Source organism: Rhinatrema bivittatum, chromosome 1 (assembly GCF_901001135.1).
Source record: "Rhinatrema bivittatum chromosome 1, aRhiBiv1.1, whole genome shotgun sequence".
NCBI lineage: Eukaryota > Metazoa > Chordata > Amphibia > Gymnophiona > Rhinatrematidae > Rhinatrema > Rhinatrema bivittatum.
Window position 1 is genome coordinate 788,494,852 of NC_042615.1, and position 20,356 is coordinate 788,515,207.

Below are 20,356 nucleotides of genomic sequence, written 5' to 3' on the forward strand. Positions count from 1 at the left end.
CCCACTCTGAGAAGAAATTGCCATGCTGGGGAAGTTCACACCAAAGAGAGCCAACCTGTCAAGGGGGCAAGAAAATCATCTGTGTTGGGGAGAGTCCTCCAAAAAGAAACAGCCACACCATCCTTGCTTGCCACACTCTCCCGAAGACCAGTACCTTGAGCGGTTTCAAAAAACTCATGGACTGGCTATGCATTGTAAGATTAGCATGGCTGACCTGTGAGATTTGAAATTGTTCACAATGTTGGTATTCAAGAGAGAGCAGCATGCCAGCTGGGAGGGCTTCATGTACCACCAGGCAGCGTGTGTGCTGGGGGTTGCTGAACCCTAGCATGGGCCATTAATACCTGTTAGCATAGCCAGTCATGTAGCTCCTTGGCTTCCCAAATTGCCTTATTTATGGGCAGTTTCTTTTCTTTTTTTCTTTTTTTTCCCCAAGGCATTGGGCCCGGCTGGCATTTGGAGTTTATTGAAGTAAAAGATGATTCCATAGACAACACATTCCGATTTGACTGTGACCGCTGGCTTGCCAAGAATGAAGATGATGGACAAATCATGAGAGAACTTGCTTGTTCCAACAATGATGTGCTGGACTTAAAAGATCGCACCTGTAAGTGTTTAGGAGATTTCGCAAGCTGTGAAGGGTCACTGAGTGTATTATCTGGGGAAAGCATTTAACCATTGGGACCATCATGTTGCTATTACTTTGGTTCCCTATGTTGTTAATTGCTGGCTTTTGGCTGCTTAGAGGAATTATGGCTGGGAGCTTGAAATGTGTTATACTGTTGGTTTACATATCCACTGGCGCCCTTATGTGCCGAAGGGGTCAGGAACAAGAAGCAATGCTCTCCAGCGGTACTGCTCCCACCTCAGCCGGGGTCCTACTGACTGTTAGCAAGCACGCTGATATCCAATAGGCCACAGGAGCAAATAGGAGTATCAGTGCCTAATAGAAGCACTTCCAGAAATGGGTAGAAAAAGGATAGAAAAAACAAACAAAGTTATATCAGCCTTTCCAACCTCCTGTAGAACATCCTGTGTTTCTTCAGCAGAGACAGAACAGTGTTTTCTCAACTATGCATTATAGATTTCCATGCTGTACAGAAGCTATGTGAATGTATTTGCCAGTTTGCTATTTAAATATGGAATACTGGTTGTTTTAACTATGTGTTTTTATAAATCTCTCTGGGCTGTTTATCTGGTGGGCGCGATAAAAAAAAATGTAAGCAAATGAATAATTAATTTGTTTCCATCTGTTTTTCCCATTGATTCCTTTGGAGCTAATATACTCCATCCTTTTTTTTTAAGCCATCCAAATGATGCATTGTGGTGTCTAAAGTATTGGCAAGCATTTTTTAACTCATCGTACTGTGTGTATGCTTGCTTATTTCACTTCATCCAAATGCAGATGTTAGTGATATCAGGAGAACAACTCTGCAGAATGGGAAAGGGATAATGTTCATGCATATTTTAATGATGTTGATAATGTATTACACACATCCAAGGAAGGGGCCAGTCTAAAAATGTGCCTATAGGGGATTCACTTTTTTTTCTGGGAAAACAAGAGTCTCTGAGCTGCAATTTTAGCATACAATATGAATATTTGCCAAAGCTTCTGATGGAAATTATTCTAAATCCTGAATTTGTATGAATCGTCCCAAAGGTCCAGCCTCCATGAAGGCCATCACATGTCCACTTTTTCTATCACTATATCATTATGCATCTGCACGTTCCAAAAATATTTTTATTGCCTTTAAAGCTTATGAGATCATGACAGTGACAAGTGACAGAGACAATGCTGAAACCAAGGAGAACATCTGGATTATTTTAGAGGGAAAGAAGGCTCGATCTAAAGAACTACTTCTGGAAAACTCATCAAAGAAAAGAAGGTTTGCAAAGTAAGTGAAAATGTCTTGGTTGAAAGTCTTGGGGAAATCCCTGTCAGTTTTGGTTGATTTTACTCTTGTTTGATTCCTGTTATCAGAAAAGGAAAACCATCTGGTGCATGCTGATGACATTGTTTGAGTTTTGATAAGCAGATAGAAATAAAAACAAGCTGCCATGTTATCAGGGATGGACCCAGAAAACAAATCGGAAGCCGATCCAGTTGGCTGTGTAGCAGTAAAGAAAGCAAAGATCGGTGTATGTAAAAAGCCCTTTATTGAAATTTGCCCGACTCTGGCCGAGTTTCGCTCTTTGGTTGAGAACTGCCTCAGGGGCAATAAATGTGAGCAGGACTTATTGCATGCCTGCAGGGCTGAGGTCACAATGTTTGTGCGTCCACTATTGTATACAATCTTTAGTTCCTGTTCTTTGAAACATGTAGTAATGACATGTAGCACCAAATGTGAAGCACGCTTCATTCAATTTTTATCCACAAGCACTGATAGGATATATGAGACTGCGGCGTGTGTCATTGCTGGTCCAGTCGGGCAAATTTCAATAAAGGGCTTTTTACATACACCGATCTTTGCTTTCTTTACTGCTACAATGTCATCCGTTATGCCATAACTCGTTATATTTATAATAGCATACAGTTTAGCTTTAATTAAAATATGAGGATAAATATTCAATAGGACACCTAACTTCAAAAGTATTCATTGGCTTTTCAGCTCACACAAACCCGATTTTCAAACACAAGGTCCCATTGTACATTGTTTTTGCATGTTGGCTTGTTATGCAGTTAAAAGTAGACATGTAGAATTAAGCAGTCTTGAATGAGGTCATAAAGGCTATGCACGTGCACAGTAACATAGTAGGTGATGGCAGACAAAGGCCTATCGACCCATACAGTTTGCCCAGTTATTCCTGCCCACACTGCCCACATTGCCAGGATATATCCAAGATCCAAGGGACGGTTGTGGCCAGGCAGGAAGAAGTCTGGTCCGAAGTCCTGGGCAGGTGGCGAGCAAGCAGGGTGAAGTCCGATCCGAATTCCTGGGCAGGCAGCAAGCAAACAACATGAAGTCCAATCCAAAGTCCAAAGCCAGGGAGGTCCGTCTGAGGGAAGAAGGAACAACGCGAGGAGACAGGAGCAGGACCAGGAGCAGAAGGCGGGAATCGGAGCTGAAGTCAGGAACAGGAATGGGTACTGGAACAGAAGACAGGTACTGGGCAGAAGAGACACTGGAACCACCACTCAGGAGGCAGGAGACTTGTTGCCAAGTTGAGGAGGTGCTGTGGAACCAGGCCTAAATAGGCCAGGACTGGTGATGTTATCCGGCAGGGCCCACGGATAATTCATGCCACTAGCCCTTTAAATCGCAGCCATAGATGCGAGCGCATAGGGGAAGGGCCCAAAAGACTGGGAAGCTGGCGGCGTCCTGCGCCACAGACGGCCCGGCGCAGGAGGAAATGAAAGCCAAGCAGCTGGGGCGCATTGGGGAGGGCCCGGGAATCGGCAGCCTGGCAGCAAAACACCGGGAACCACAAGGGGCTGGTCTGGAGCGGTCGAAGCGGTCGGTGAGTGCAACAGTACCCCCTCCTCTAGGGCCTCTCCCCGGGGGTTTAGGCTTCTCAGGATGGGAGTGATGAAATTGCTTAAGCAGATTCTTATCTAGTATGATGGCGGCCGATTCCCAGGAATTCTCGTCCGGGCCAAAGCCCTCCCAGGATAAGAGGTATTCCCATCTTCGACTGCTTTTCCTTTTATCCAGGATGTCACGGACCTGGTAGATGGACTCTTCTTCGGCTGTTAAAAGTTGAGGCTTGGGAGGAGTTCGTGATGGCCAAGATAACACCAGAGGCTTCAAAAGGGAAGCGTTAAAGGAATTGTTGATCCTCAGGGAAGGAGGTAGACGTAGCTGGTAGGTGACAGGCCCCAGTTGATGGAGTACGGGAAAGGAGGTGATATAGCGAGGTGCCAGGTGCATGGATGGGAGTTTCAGGTGGATATATTTGGTGCTGAGTCAGACCCTTTCGCAGGTTCTGAAATGTGGAGCAGGTCTTCGGTGACCATCAGCGGTTGTTTTGGCTCTCTGACTGGCCTTCTGTAGAAGATGGTGCAATTCACGTACCGTCAACTGGGCAGCGAATGATGGTACTGTTAAAGGTAAAGGCAGCGGAGGGAGGGGCTGCCACCCGAAGACCAGCAGGAAAGGCGAGGATTTGGTGGCGGAGGAGAAATGGGAGTTCAATGCAAATTCCGCTCAAGGGAGCAGTGAGACCCAGTCATTTTGTTGTAGGTTGACATAGCTGGGAAGGAACTGCTTCAGGGACTGGTTAGTCCTCTCCGCTTAACCGTAGGCCTGCGGGTGGTACACAGTTGTAAAATCCAAGGAGATATTGAATTTTTTGCAGAGAGCCTTCAGTAGTGGGCTGTAAATTGAGTACCTCTGTTGGAGACTATATGTTTCGGGAGGCCGTGCAGCCGGAAAACTTGTTGTACAAAGAGTTGCGCCAGGTGTGGGGTGAAGGAAAGACCAGGCAGGGCGACAAAGTATGCCATCTTAGAGAAGCAGTCCACCACTGTCCAGATGACCATCTTGCCTTTGGAAGGTGGTAAGTCCACGATGAAGACTGTGGCAATATGTGACCATGGTTCTGCAGGAGCAGGTAAGGGTTGTAACAGACCCCAGGTTGGACCCAATAGGGGTTTTTGCTGAGAGCAGACTTGACAGGAGTCAACGTAGTGTCGAACATCTGTCCTGACTGTGGGCCACCAGTAGAATCGTAGAAGAGTGGCAAGGGTGCGGGCTCACCCTGGGTGCCCCATGGTGCGGGAGTCATGGGCCCAGTGCAGGATTTTGCTGTGAAGTCTGCGAGAAACCACAGTTTTTCCTAGAGGCACAGTGATGGTGGCCGACAAGAGGACTCACGCTAAATCTATGATATGGCGAGGAGGTTCAGTGATGTCCTTGAGAGTGAACACATGGGAGAGGGCGTACGCTTTGGCATTTTTAGCCGCTGGGTGGTAGTGCAGGATGAAATTGAAGCAGGTAAAAAAGAGCGCCCAATGGGCCTGGCAAGGGTTCAACTGCTGGGCTTGATGAAGGTACTATAAATTCTTATGGTTCGAGTATACCGTGATGGGGTATTGGGACCCCTCCAACCAGGGATGCCATTCCTCAAAGGAGAGCACGTTCGCCAGAAGCTCTTTGTCACTAATTCCATAGTTCCGTTCTGCTGGCGAAAACTGTCTAAAAAAGAAGGAAAACGGATGGAGCGTGCCGGTAGGAGAATGTTGGCTTAATACCGCCCCTTCTCCTTCGGATGAGGCATTGACTTTGAGCACAAAGGGGCATAGTGGATCGGGATGCCTGCAGGCAAGGTTCGTGGAGGAAAGAGGAGGACTTTAGACATTGAAAGGCAGTTACAGCTTCTGGGGGCCACTGTTTAGGCGTCGCGCCCTTGTGGGTTAGGGCAGTTATTGAGGCTTCGAGTTTGGAGTAGTTATGGATAAACGCCCGATAATAATTAGCGAACCCAAGAAATCGCTGAACAGCCTGTGGCCTATCGGTTGTGGCCATTCCTGGATGCTCTTAAGCTTCTCCGGGTCCATGTGGAATCCGTGCCAGGAGACTATGTACCCTAAGAAGGGTAGGCTTTCCTTCTCGAAAGAGCACTTCCCGAGTTTGGCAAAGAGTTGGTGGTCTCGAAGCCATTAAAGCACTCGGGCAACATCCTGCCGATGAGTAAGGAGATCCCTGGAGAAGACTAGAATGTCGTCTAAATAGATTACAACACATTGTATAACAGGTCGCGGAAGATCTCATTCATCATATTTTGAAAAATGGCCGGGGCATTGCAGAGTCCAAATGGCATGACTAAGTACTTGTAGTGCCCGATGCGAGTGTTGAAAGCCGTTTTCCACTTGTCGCCCTCCCGGATGCGAATAAGGTTATAGGCTCCTCGCAGGTCAAGTTTGGAGAAGATCCGGGCTCCCTGTAGGCTATCAAATAACTCAGCAGTGAGAGGCAGGGGATAACGGTCTTTCCGTGTGATGGCATTCAGACCTCTGTAGTCAATACAGGGATGGAGTGAACCGTCCTTTTTGGCCACAAAAAAGAAGCCTGCCCTGGCAGGAGATGTTGATTTGCGGATGAATCCTTTGGCTAAATTATCCTATACATAGTCAGACATGGCCCTGGTCTCCGCAAGGGATAGTGGGTAGACCCGACCCTGGGGGGGGGTTCTGAATATGGCAGGAGGTTGATGGCACAATCAAATGGGCAATGCAGAGGCAGGGTATCTGCTCCTTGCTTGGAAAAGACCTCCGCGTAGGGGGCATAACAGGGCGGTAGCCCGGCGGGGAGGAGCCCTGTGAAGAGACAGCGATGGATTGTAGGTGATTTTAGACACAAGGCATGATAGGTGGTACCCACTGCGAGAGTTGCAAAGATGCCCAGTCAAACTGTGGAGAATGTTTCCTTTACCAGGGTAGACCGAGTACCACCGGATGGATGGAGCACTCGATGACATGGAAGGTAATGGTCTCTTCGTGCAGAGCACCAGTATGGAAAACGAGCGGGACGGTGGTATGGGTAACCTTGCCCAGTAGGGATTCCTGGGAGATGGAGGAGAGTATGAGAGGTACCAGGGCGAGGCAAGTGGGAATCCGGATGTGTTGCACTAGCTGTTTGAGGATGAAATTGCCTCCTGACCCGGAGTCCACCAAGGTTAGAGTGTGGAATTCTTGACCGTCCACCTTGAGAGAGACTGGAAGAGTGAGAGGGGGATTGGGAGATGTCAAGCCCAGGAGTAGTCCCCCAACATGACCTAGGCCCGAGCGTTTCCAGGGTGTACCAAGCATTGAGCCAGGTGGTGCCAAGCCTCACCGCAGTATAAGCACAGTCCAGAACGACGATGCTGGAGGTGCTCCTCGGAGGTCGATCAGCCACGACCCAGTTGCATGGGTTCTTCGGAGGCAACCTTGGCTGACCTTGTGGTCTGTTTAGGAGAAGGTGAACGCTGAGAAACTCATGTTGACAGAGGAAGTTTCTTGGGAGCGAGTAACTCCCGAGATCGTTTCTGAAGTCGGCGCTCAATCTGACCAGCCAGACCTATGAGGCCATCCAGTGATGAGGGCAGCTTTCGTACTACCAACTCATCCTTAATCCGGCCAGCTAAACCATCCAAAAAGATAGAATGCAAACAATCCTTGCCCCAGTGAAGTTTTGATGCCAGGGTGCGAAACTCAATGATAAAGTCCGTTAGGGAACGGGACCCTTGACATAAGTGCAACAAGGAGGTGCTAGAGACAGACTGCCTCCCGGGATCATTGAAGAAGGTGTGGAAGAACGAGAGAAAGCACTGCAAGTCTTGTAACACTGGATCAACTCATTCCCAGAGAGGAGATGCCCAAGCTAGGGCCTTACCATCCAAGAGGGAGAGTATATAGGTCCGGAAAAAGCACAGACTGGAGACAAAAGTGCATATGACATTGGTTCAAGAAGTCGTGGCAAAGTTGTGGATCCCCAGCATAACGAGAGGGTGCCAGAAGGGACAGCACTGACCATGCAGTCGGCAGAGGAGCCGGGGCCCCCACCCCAGTGGACGTCGATGCACCCAGGTGAATGGTGGAATCCAGACATTGGCTAAGACGTTCCACTGCCGAGGTGAGGGACTCCAATACCTTCTGCTGCTCCAAGATTTTTTGAGCCAGGCCTGGTATGGCCTGCAGAGCTGAAGCCTCCGCCGGGTCCATGGACTTGGCAAACTGTTGGATCCTAGACTGTGGACCCCTAGCCTGAGTTGAGATTGACACAACCTGGGAGGAAGACCTACCGCAGGTTCCCAACATGAAGAGGCGCGGCTGGCAGAAGACAGGGGCTTCACCACCACTAACCCCGTTCCCGGCAGATTGAGCCCTTGGGTACCAGGGCCAGCTGGACTTACTTGGGCCCCTGTGTAGAAGTTCCAACGAAATATTGGTAGCAAGATCCAAGGGAAGGCTGTGGCCAGGCAGAAAGAAGACCAGGCCGAAGTCCTGGGCAGGTGGCAAGCAAACAACGTGAAGTCGATCCGAAGTCCAAAGCCAGGGAGGTCCTTCTGAGGGAAGAAAGAATGAAGAGTGAGGAGCCTGGAGCAGGAACAGGAGTAGAAGGCGGGAATCGGAGCTGAAGGCAGGAATAGGAACGGGTACTGGAACAGAAGGCAGGTACTGGGCAGAAGAGACACTGGAACCACCACTCGAGAAGCAGGAGACTCGTTGCCAAGTCGAGGAGGTGCTGTGGAAACAGGCCTAAATAGGCCAGGACTGGTGATGTCATCCAGCGGGGCCTGCGGGTAATTCCTGCCGCTGGCCCTTTAAATCATGGCCATAGCCGTGCACGCGCGCACACTTAGGGAAGGGCCCGACAGGCTGGGAAGCTGGTGGCATCCTGCATGCTGCGGAAGGCCTGGCACAGGAGGAAATGAAGGCCGAGCAGCTGGGGCACGTTGAGGAGGGCCCGGGAATCGGCAGCCCGGCAGCGCGAAGCCGGGGACCGCGAGGAGCTGTCCGGCGTGGTCAGTTCGGTCGGTGAGTGCAACAAAATCATAGAAAATTATTTTTCACTCAATGCATAATTAAGCTTGGGAATTCATTGCCAGAGGATGTGGTTAAGGCAATTAGCGTAGTTGGTTTTAAAAAGGTTTGGACAAGTTCCTAGAGAAGTCCATAAACTGCTATTAATCAAGTTGACTTAGGGAATAGCCACTGCTTATTGTCAGCATTAGTAGTGTGGGATCTATTTAATGTTTGGGTATTTGCAGGTTCTTGTACCCTGAATTGACCACTTTTGGAAACAGGATGCTGGACTTGGTGGACTCTCAGTTTGACCCAGTATGACAAGTTTTTATGTTCCTAGAGATTCTGATGCCTGCTTGAGCTGAGGACCAGTCTTTGTGTCTTCAAGAAATAATACTATGGTCAGGCAAATGGTATAATGCATCTGGCCCAAAAGCCAGGTTTATATTTAGTCATACTGGACCGGAAAAACACAAAGCCTTACCCCATGTGATCATCACACTGCTCACCAGTGGTAACATTTGCATCACTCTTCACCTCCTCAGACTACCAAACTCACGCATTTAACCCTGAGATTTAATAAGTAAAGTCTCAATCAAATAATTTCTCCCAAACAGCAGTCAAAAAAGTCATTACTAATCATACCACAAACTTGGAAGAAATCATATGAGTCTTTAGAGCAGAGATTAGCAGCACAGCAGCAAAACAAAATGCACTTCACATTTGCTCTTCCTCAAAACAGATAAAACATAAGAACATAAGATGTGCCATACTGGGTCAGACCAAGGGTCCATCAAGCCCAGCAACCTGTTTCCAACAGTGGCCAATCCAGGATATAAGTACCTGGCAAGTACCAAAACAATACTCACCAACTCTCACATGGAATTATTCTCAACCACAGTCTCTTCAGCACAGTTCACTCAAATCCCTAGGGATTCCCAGAAGACTGTTGGGGGTCTGTAAACTCCCATATGCTGTCTCAGGGTATTACCTAGAAGCCTGGTGACAATTCACTGGCTCCACTGGCATGGCCTCGCCAAACCAGCTGCTTCCCAAGAGCCCTCCAGAGTTCCCCACAGCAAACCCACTCTCCAAGCCCCCAACAAGAAAGGATAGAAGAAAGAGAACGCCCCGCACCCCGTTCTGTGCAACACCTTCTATCGATCTAAGGCCCACGTCATGCAGAGGCTTCTTCATCAAACACTCCCCTTAATAACCTCTGCCACATCGTACACAGCCACGAGCCCCAAAAGCAGAGGTTAGGTGACAGCCCCTTAACGTCTGCCGGATTAGAAGTTTCAGGCAATAAGGGACTGATTTAAAGTCTGTGTCACTCATAACGTTAGCAAATTATTGTGAGCGCAGAAAGGTTAAGGCGCAACCCACCTCCGAGGTCCATTTGAATCTATCGCCTATTGCTTGTTTCTTGCAGAGGAGCAACAGACAGATTTCAGTTTCCTTCCAAAAATGTTGGCGATATTGCAGCCATCTGCGTTGGGCACTGTCCGAAAGATGGAAAGAAGATCTCTCCCAAACCGGAGGTATTCTGGCATGTTAAGGAGATTATCATCACCGAAATGGAGCTTGGCAACAAGTGAGTGCAATGAAGTCTGTCCGTCGTAGCGGGCACTACGGCCACAGTCTCTTCCCAGCCGCTCTCATTCTGAGACCATGGGCATGACGTTTACCCTGCCTCAACCTAATCTAATCTCTCTCTCTCTCTCTCTCTCTGTGTTCTTTCCCTCAAGATTTTCTTTCCCTATTCTGCACCGATAGGTAATGTGCTGACATAGCAGGGTCATCTGTTATTACCTACAGCGACACAATTCACTATCCTGTCAATAACCCATGTTGTCCAGAGCCCACCCTGGTGCTTGTGATATTTTCTCAGACATTGTAATGAATTACCACAGTGGGAAACACACATCGTTGCTGCGCAGGCGAGACTTCAGTCATGTTACACTCCGCAGGGCTCTCGGTCTATTAACTGTCATAAAGAGTTTTGGTCTACTGTAAAAAAAAAAAAAAAAGTAATTTCATAGTGTGGAGACTGCCAATCAAGTTATAAAAGGTTTTAAGAGGTGCCTTGTGTATTGTAATGGACCACTGGACATGGTTAATCCATATAAACTGTTAAATTGAATTTTTTTTTTATTTTTTTTAAATCTATAACAGCATATAGAGCTTGATGCACCCATACTGCAGCCAGAAAGGAGACAAAAGTGAATAGCTATTCAGGCAGTCCGGGAAATAAAAGCATTTGCTATTCAAAGCTAGAGTACAGACTGTCTGGGAGGCTATATGAGAAGACTATAAATAATGATAGGTCTCTCTCTATATTACAGTATATATTTATATATATCATACACTTGAGAGTGGCATCTGTTTGTCAGAGACCATGCTGTTTCAGCACTGGTCGTGAGAGGGTGCTCTCTACTTTCCAACATGCATATTTGCAAATAGTGCACAGGTCTGTAAAGGAAAGAAAACATGGGCATAGAACATCACAGGATACCTGGAGAGGAAATACTTAAATGCTATAAAAAAAATCTTTGAATCCACAGCAAAGCTAGCTAACAGGACTAGTACATTAGAGTGATATTTACCTAGCAAGGTAGAAATCATAAAAAGAGGAGATCTTTAAAACTGTGACATCTAAGACCACCACATGATATCCACCTTTTGATTCTGTTACTGACAAACTGCAGAGAGCAACACCAGCTCTGCACACAAGCTGCTTCAGAGGCAGCTGCCAAGACCCTGGATAAGGATTTTAAGAGTAGCAGAATATAAATGTTTTAAATAAAAAAAAAATATGTATGGTAATGCTACACTTCAAAAATGCATAGGGGTAGATTTTAAAAGGGTGCGCTTGCGCGTCCATGTGTGCGCGCTACCCGGCGTGCGCGCATGGGCGCGGGATTTTATAACATGCACACGCAAGCGCACGCATGTTATAAAAATCAGGGGGTTGGCACGCGCAAGGGGTGCACAATTGTGCACCTTGCGCGCACCGAGCCCGCGCTGCCTTCCCCCGTTCCCTTCTCCCCCACCCCACCTTCCGTTCCCCTAACTCTCCCACCCCCCAGCCCTAAGCTAACCCCCTCCAAAAAATGTGTCTTACCCAGTTACACCTGCCTTGGGCAGGCGCAAGTTGTGCGCGACGGCCATCTACCGGCACGCGATCCTGGGCACAGCGGCCAATGGCTGCTGTGCCTGGAGGCTCCGGCCCCGCCCCGTCCTGCCCCCAGACCTCCCCGCCCACACCCTGCCTCTTTTTGTAAGCCCCGGGACTTACAGGCGTTGCGGGGTTTTACGCGCATCGCCGGGCCTTTTGAAAATAGGCCCGGCGAGCGTAATCCTTTGAAAACGTGGCCCTCTGGATTTACGCACATAACCTTTTGAAAATCCGGCCCATAGTGTTTATTTGGCACTATCATGACTTTTGCACTGTTAATGCTGAGTAACCTTTCAGCTAGACTGAGGCTGGATAGAGCTGCCGGGAATGTGTCATTCGCCTGCTCTGTTCTCTGAAGCAGACCTGCTTGAAGAGGGACCTTATAGCCAGAAGGACTTAAGAAAATAATATTTAGTTTAAGGTCAAGGGTACTGCCCCAGGATATGATCCAAAATACGGACATGATCCAAAATATGGATCCCAGTGAAATAGGGGAAGGGAAATAGAGGAGACAAAATAGATGGGAAGATGCAGAGGAGGAGAACCTGCAAAATTGTGTTAATTAATCCAGCGGAGGAGCAAAAAGTCAAACAGGTAGGAGCTGATGCCCTGCCATCCCAGCAGACTGTTCCCCCAGGAAAGCAAGAGTTGTAGCATATTAAAAGAAAATCTAATCTGGAGAATAAAAGGAAAGCTTTCTCTGTTATTGTTGTTTCTACCGCTGAATATGGGAAACAGATCCATGGACACCAACAGGCTCCCTCTTATTTCTTACTGTATCTGTGTATTTAAATCTGGCTTAAATCCAGGCTCAAACCTTTTCTTTGGTGGTCAATTTGTCAGCAACCAGTGGTTATAAAAATATGGCAGCAACAAGAATGAAACCATGGTTCCCTTTCCGTACCCAGATCAGTCCAGACTCCTGGGTTTTGCCTCCCCTCCAGCAGATGGAGACAGAGAGAGTTTTACTGACATTGCCACTTAAGACGAGGTGCCACCTGCAGTCCCACAGTATTTCTGACTCCAGCAGATGGTGAAGGTGCAAAGCCTGCAGTCTTAGCAAAAAAAAAAAAAAAAGATATAAAATACACAAAATTTCTGCAGTTTGTCCTTGCCTCCCAGGGGGTAGCTAGGTCCTGGTGGACCATCCCCCCTGGTATTCGAGGCAGACGAGCACGAGGTCTGGGACCCTTCCTTAGCTCGCTCTTTCTGACCTCTGGCCAAGGCTGATAGCCGGCGCTTCCGGTTCACTCACCCTGTGGAGGACTCCCAGAGCCTGCTGCCGTTCGAGAGGGAAGTAAAGCTTTCCTTTTTTTATCTATTAAAAAAAAAAAATTAAACAGAAGAAGGGTTGTTGTCTATGTTAGAGCCGGTGTGCAGAGTGGTGTGCCGCTTCGTTGTGGTGATCACGAAGCTGTGACCACCCTAAGTGTGGTCACAGCTTCGTGATCCTGCTTTTGGTGGCTCTGCTCTGCTCTCCCCCTTCTCCCCGGCACTATTGCTGCCTGCTGCTTGCTGACTTTTCGTTCTCCCGGCCTTCCTGATGCCACATGGTCCACCTGCTTGGCTTGTGAAGACGCGTGTGCACGGCTCTCGCGTGGCATTCTCTGTTCCTGATGCCTCCCTGGGGAAGGGGCATTCATGGAACGCAGCGCAGCAGCAATCTTCTTGTCACATGGTAGGCTTTCTCCGGCATGGGATCCCTCAGCAGATCCCTTCCCCTTCAGCATGGGAATGGAGGCCATTTTGGTGGCTTTCAGGTCTCCCTAGAGGGGAGGGGGCTTCCCTCCTGCGCTGTCTCCACAAGTGGGAGCCTCCGGGGGAAGTCGGGTCATTAAAGGATCAACCATGGCAGGTGCTGGGGATCCCGAAGAAGGTTCTGATTCCTCCTCTAGCTTTTCCTCGGAGTCTATTCTGATACTTCACAAGGCCTTTAAGGCCAAGAGGTTTGCTAAGTGCCATGTGGATAAGGGGCTTCTCCCCAGGGTGGCAAAGAGACCCAGTGCCCCGGAGGATGTAGGGGCCACAAGACTTAGAAGGCTCAAGAGGGCTGAAGCGTCATGGCCTGCAGCAGACAGCTCCTCTGAGGCTTCGGGGCAGGAGAACTTGCAGAGCCAGGATCCCCAGGGGTCTGATCCTGGTGTTGGGGACCAGGCCCTGGATCCTGGGTTGCCTAAGAGCCCAGCAGTTGAGGGGACGACCCTAAGGTGGTTAGGTTGTTCCATAGAGATGAGCTGGCCCCTCTTATACCAGGAGTTCTGGAAGAGTTGGGTATTGAGGCTACCCAGGAAGATCCCAAGTTGGGAGTGGTGGATTTGGTCATGGTGGGTCTTCAAGGTCCAGCCAGGTCTTGTCCCTTTCATGATTCAGTTAGCACTTTGTTGTTCCGGGAGTGGGATATTCCGGACACGGGTTTGAAGGTCAGTAGGGCTATGGATAAGCTTTATCCACTACCAGAGGAGGCGCTGGACCTTCTGAAGATCCCAAAGGTGGATGCTTCAGGTTATGTTGTATACAGGAATTGACTATTGTAATTCTACCCTGCTAGACCTTCCCAAAACAATTACTCACCCCTTACAGGTACTTCAGAATGTCACGGCTCGGTTTTTGACAAATACTAGAAAAAGAGACCATATTACCCCAGTTTTGCAAAATCTTCACTGGTTCCCAGTAGAATTTAGAATAAAACATAAATTGTTATGTATTATCCATAAGATTTTATACGGTGAAAAGACAGATTGGTTAAACTCGACGATTAGACTTCATACACCCCAACGTGCGTTAAGATCCGCCAACAAAGGTCTTCTTACAATACCCACAGTTAAATCTGCCCACTGAAGCGAGGTGAGAGACCATGCCATCTCGATCGCAGGACCAAAACTCTGGAATAGTCTACCACAAAATCTGAGACTTCAACCCAATTTGAGTAAATTTAAAAAAGAGTTAAAAAATATGGTGTTTTCAACAAGTGTATAGGGTTGATTCCTAAGATACAGGTTGAGAGTTATATGAGTTTTATTTTTTACTGTTTCTTTTAAGTAATGAACTAAGATATCTGTTTAGTGTTATTTTATTTTATTGGATGGTTTATGTAATTTTTATTCTAATTCATTATCCTTATTTTTATGTTTATTTATATTATTAACATGTACATGGTGGAGATAGAAACTTGTTTTCTGTATAATGGTATAAAAAAGTTGTATAAATAAAATAAATAGAAATCAGACTAATGGGTCTTAAACATGATAAATCAAGGTTATGCTTTAGAATTTGCTTGGCCACTAAGATCGGTTTGTGGTATCCCCGCTTCTTACGAAGAGAAGAGGTTGGCAATGCGAGACACCATTCGCCGCTTGTGAGATTTAGGGGCCATTGTCCCGGTGCCCCCAGAGGAGTGAGGGATGGGACATTATTCCATTTACTTCATAGTGCACAAAAAAGAGGGCACGTTCCATCCCATACTGGATTTAAAAAAGGTAAACTAAGCTCTCCGGGTTTCACAGTTCTGCATGGAGACCCTACATTCCTTAATTGCGGCAGTGCATAAGGGGGAGTTCCCTGGATTTGATGGAGGCATGCCTGTACATTGGGATCAGTTCTGATCATCAGAAGTACCTGAGGTTCATGATTCTGAGGAAGCATTTTCAATTTTGTGCTCTTCCCTTCAGTCTAGCAACAGCTTCCAAGACTTTTACCAAGGTGATGGTAATGGTGGCGGTGTCACTCCGGAAGGAAGAGGTCCTGGTCCACTCCTACTTGGACGACTGGCTGATCTGAGCAAAGTCGGAATCCCTTTGTCGAGCAGCAGTAAACTTGGTCCTTCAGCGCCTGAGATCATTGGGCTGGGTAGTCAATCTGGCCAAGAGCCACCTTGTTCCATCTTAGACGGAATTCCTGGGCGTGCATTTCGACACTATGTTGGGGAATGTTTTCCTCACCGAAGAGCGGATTTCCAAGTTATAAGCGCAGGTCCGGGAATTGTTGGGCAAACATTCACCCAGGGTCTGGGATTACTTGCAAGTTCTTGGATCTATGGCTTCTACCTTGGAGTTGGTGCCATAGGCATTTGCTCATATGCGGCCTATTCAGTCGGCCTTGCTTTCCCGCTGGGATCCGATGCCTGAACAGTTTCAGCTAGCTCTTCCACTCCCTCAATCGGCTCGGTCCAGTCTTGCTTGGCGGCTCCTGTTGGAGAAGTTACGTTGAGGGGTAGACTTGGATATCCTGACTTGATCACGGATGCCAGTCTCTCCGATTAGAGAGCAGTCTGTCAGGAGTACTATGTGCAGGGTTGGTGGTCAGCAGAGGAGGCCTCCTGGTCAATCAACCGATCTGAGACCAGGGCGGTTCGGCTAGTGCTACAGGCTCTACTGCTTCGGGTGTAGGGGCAGTCTGTGCGGGTACTGTCAGACAATGTGACAGTGGTAGCATACATAAATCGCCAGGGAGGCACCAAGATCCGGGCGGTGGCTCAGGAAGCCTGGACTGGGCAGAACTGCACCAGGAAAGGATGGCGGCTTCCCACATAGCGGGCTCGGACAACGTTCAAGCGGACTTTTTGAGTCAGCATCACCTGGATCCCAGGGAGTGGGAACTATCGGAGGAGGCGTTTCACCTCATCTGTCACAGGTGGGACACTCAGTATGTGGATCTGATGGCAACCTTTCACAATGCCAAGGCTCCGAGGCTCTTCGGCCAGCGGAGGGAACTGGGGGTGGAAGGGGTGGACACCCTGGTTCTGCCTTGGCCATTGGATGTTCTCTTGTACATATTCCTGCCATGGATGTTGGTCGGCAAGGTCATGTGGCACATAGAAATTCATCCGGGCAATGTGATTCTCATGGCCCCAGAGTGGTTTGTAGACCTCATCAACCTAGCAGTAGACAGTACCTTATAGTTTCATAACCTGCCCAGTCTCCTGCATCAGGGTCCCGTTTGTTTAGATCAGGCAGATCGCTTTTGTCTAGCAGCCTGGATTTTGAGAGGGAGCGCTTAAGGAATAAGGGTTATTCGGATGGAGTGATCGCTACCCTTTTGCAGTCCAGGAAGACTTCAATTTCTCTGGCGTATGTCAGGGTATGGGGAGTTTTTGAGATTTGGTGCTTGGAGCACAAGGTGGATTCCACACAGGCCTCAGTGGGAGATATTTTGGCTTTCTTACAGGATGGACTTGTTAAAGGTTTATCCTTTAATTCCTTGAGGGTTCAGGTGGCGGCTCTAGGTTGTTTTCGTGGTAAGGTTCGCAGAGATGCCATGCCGGGAGTGAAGCACCTGCAGCCCTTGTCCTTCCTAGATCCTTAACATGGTCCTGAAAGCTTTGTGTGCCCCAATGGAGTCTTTGAAACGGGCTAATCTAAAGGACCTGACTTTGAAAGTGATTTTCCTGGTGGCTATGTGTTCGGCTTGGAGGGTGTCAGAACTGCAGGTGTTATCATGCAGGGAACCTTTATTAAGGATTACAGATACAGGAGTTTCCTTGCAAACAGTTCCATCCTTTCTACCCAAGGTGGTCTCATTTGAATCAGTCAGTGGAGCTACCGTCCTTTCCAGACTTGGACTCCTCCTTCCCTCAGTCCCGAGGCTTATGGAGGTTGGATGTACGAAGGTCTTTATTACAGTACTTGGAGGTTACGAACAGTTTTTGCCTGTTGAATCATCTTTTTGTGCTGTGGAGTGGTCCCAGAAGGGGGCATAAGGCTTCTAGGACCACCATTGCTCAGTGGTTGAAGGAGGCGATTAGCTCGGCATACATAGCGCAGGGTTGCCTGGTGCCAGTTGGTCTTTGTACGCATTTTACTCATTCACAAGTGGCCTCCTGGGCCGAGTGTCAGCAGGTTTCCCTGCAAGAGATCTGCAGGGTAGCTACCTGAAAGTCTTTGCACACTTTTGACAAGCATTACCGTTTGGACGTCCAGGCCCCAGAAACGATAGGGTTTGGAGAAGGGGTGATTCAAGCCAGACTCTCGAGGTCCCACCCCAGGTAGAGAAGCTTTGGCACATCCCAGGAGTCTGAACTGATTTGGGTACGTACAGGGAAAGGAAAATTGGTTCTTAACTGCAGGGGAGAGAGAATTGGAGAGTCCGCTCGATCAGTTAGTTTTGTTGATCTTCAGAATGGCAAAGGTTCTTATTAATCCTACACAGGGTTCTTGTGAGGGCAGGGTTTTTGTAGTTGGAATGTTCTCCTCCTCCCTCTGCTCATTTGGGGGTAAAATTGTTTAGTTACAGTGTTGGTTATTTTTATTCATCTGGCTTGGGTACAGTTTAATACTGAGGGGACTGCAGGTGGCACCTTGTGTTAAATGGCAGTATCAGTAAAACTTTTTCTGTCTCCATCTGCTGGAGGGGAGGCAAAACCCAGGAGTCTGGACTGATCTGTGGTACTACAGGAATGAAAATTAGCAGGCAAGAACCAATTGTCCTTTCCGATGTCGGTAAGAGAGGCACCAGTGACATCACAAATGACAACACTCCGTCCTGGTATCTGCCCCATCTTATGATGGCTGTTATTCCTCTCCCCCACCCCTCGCCATCACCCCTGAGCCTGCTTACTCCTTGCGTAGAACGTATGACTCACATGAAAAAGCGTAAACTATTTGTATAACACAACAAACACATCAGTCGCATTGCATCAGTGCTTTTACAAGAGAGATTTTGGTGCTTTCTTTCTTTCTCTGAGACCAGGAATGGGCAAGCCTTGTCCGGGAGTGCCACAAACAGTTCTGGTTTTCAGGATATCCACAATGAATATGCATGAGATTATATTTTCACACACTGACCCCACTGAATGAAGATGTATCTCGCGGTATATTTTGGGTGGATATCCTGAAAACCAGACCCGTCTTCAGTGCACAAGGACTGGAATTGCTTACCCCTGCTCTAGGCCTCTGGGGATGTGCATGAAAGGGGGGGGGGGCATTTAAATGGAAAGCCATAAACACAAAGAAAAGGCTGAAAGTCGTGCTGTACTTATTGACTCCTGGCCACGAATGATTTTTCTCTTCCAGGTATGTTTTCAACTGCAACGCAAAAGTTCAGCTGCGCAGCAAACGGGACGATTTTAAAGTGTTTGAGTGTGCCAAGGTCATAGAGAGCTTTGCCAGCAAGGCCCGCAGCTTGGTACCAGTTAGATATGAGGTCATCGTGGTCACCGGCTGTGAGAAAGGCTCTGGAACAGACGCCCACGTCTCCATCACCATTTTCGGCTCAAACGGTGACTCCGGCAAGCACGCCCTCAAGCAGAAGACCAAAAACCTGTTTGAGAGAGGAAAAACAAACCGATTTTATCTGGAAACTCTGGACTTGGGTGAGCTGAAGAAAGTGAAGATCGAGCATGACAACAGCGGCCTGGGTCCTGGCTGGCTGCTGGAGCGGGTGGAGGTTACCAACACCGCCAACGGGGTTACCACCGTGTTCCCCTGCGGCAAGTGGCTGGACAAGAAGAAGGGAGACCGTGAAATCTGGAGAGAGCTTTATCCCAAGTATTAAAGGAATCTCTGTTATCCACACGATGAAGGATTACCCTAAGGAAACGAAATGGGCAAAATATTTATACTCTTTTCAGATATATTTTCTTATTCACTTGCGATAAGATTTTATAAGATATTTTACAGTTTTCTTGAAAAAAAAATTTAAGTTCCTGTGTTTTATAATTAAAAGTTATAAATGTAATGAGAGAGGAAATATTTTCTGCATTCATCTTTTTGTAAAAAAAGAAAAAAAAGAAATTTGTGTAATTTTTTTATTATTATAGATGCATTTTTGTCAGGCAACGGTAATTGTTCTGCAGATTGTATCACCATCTCTTCTTGCCCTTCCTTGGGTCATCTCTGCTGATGTCAGCCTTATTTGCTAATAAATCCTTTGATTTGCTATATTGGTACAGAGGATTGTGATTATAGTCATGCTAATGTGCTTTGCAGAAATTAACCAATCCAACTTTGGAAATATGTGATAAAAAGAAAATCATTATCTGCTTCAAGCAGGAGCCAGAAAGGGAAGCGCACACTCATAGCTATTATTATTATTATTATTATTATATCATCTTTCATATAGCGCATACCAGATGCACTCAACTCTGTACAGGGCAACATAAAGGACAGTCCCTGCCCCTTGGAGCTCACAATCTAGTCAAGAAAGACAAGGCAAGACACATAAACAAAATCAAATATGAGGCTTGCAGCTAAAACAGCAAGGCCATGACCAAGAAGAAAAAATAAAGTAGGTGGCTATAGGTGGGCCTGAACCGAGGATATTAATGGCCATGAAATATGTTGGGGTATATGTAAACATTTAATGGAGAACTCTGGAAATCTATCAAACATTGAAACTTTGTAATCTGTTGTGATGGCGAAATTATGTTTTACGTTTAGAATGCCTAAAATATGTTATGTTGACAATCACATGAATCGCTAGAAAATTTGTTAAACATCGAAACTTTGGAAACCGTTGTGATGGCGAAACCGAACGACGGTAGATAAAACTCGATAAATAAATAAAATTGAAAAGAAAATGTCTAAGGAAGTTAGCCAGCTAAGACTTATCCAGCTAACTTACAAGGGATATTCAGCAGCACGGCTATATTGCTGCATATCCAGGAAAAAATCACTAATTAGCCAGTTAAGTATTATTGGGCTAAGTTTAGAACAGCTACTGAACAGGTCTAACTTATCCAGTTAACTTAACTGGATAAGTCTGAATATTGGCACTTATCTGACTAAGTTAACCATTTA

General features: G+C 47.3%; 1 protein-coding gene across 1 annotated transcript in view; it reads left to right on the forward strand.

The window, feature by feature from the left end:
- The window catches only part of LOXHD1 (lipoxygenase homology domains 1), a 557,082-nt gene extending 537,598 nt beyond the window's left edge, over positions 1–19,484 (forward strand). The window contains exons 44-47 of the mRNA XM_029580624.1: positions 437–607; positions 1,757–1,895; positions 9,879–10,040; positions 18,632–19,484. Of these exons, the coding sequence (XP_029436484.1) occupies positions 437–607; positions 1,757–1,895; positions 9,879–10,040; positions 18,632–19,112 (953 nt within the window). The 3' untranslated portion in view covers positions 19,113–19,484. The remainder of the gene's footprint in view (positions 1–436; positions 608–1,756; positions 1,896–9,878; positions 10,041–18,631) is intronic.
- The last annotated feature ends 872 nt before the right edge of the window (positions 19,485–20,356 follow it).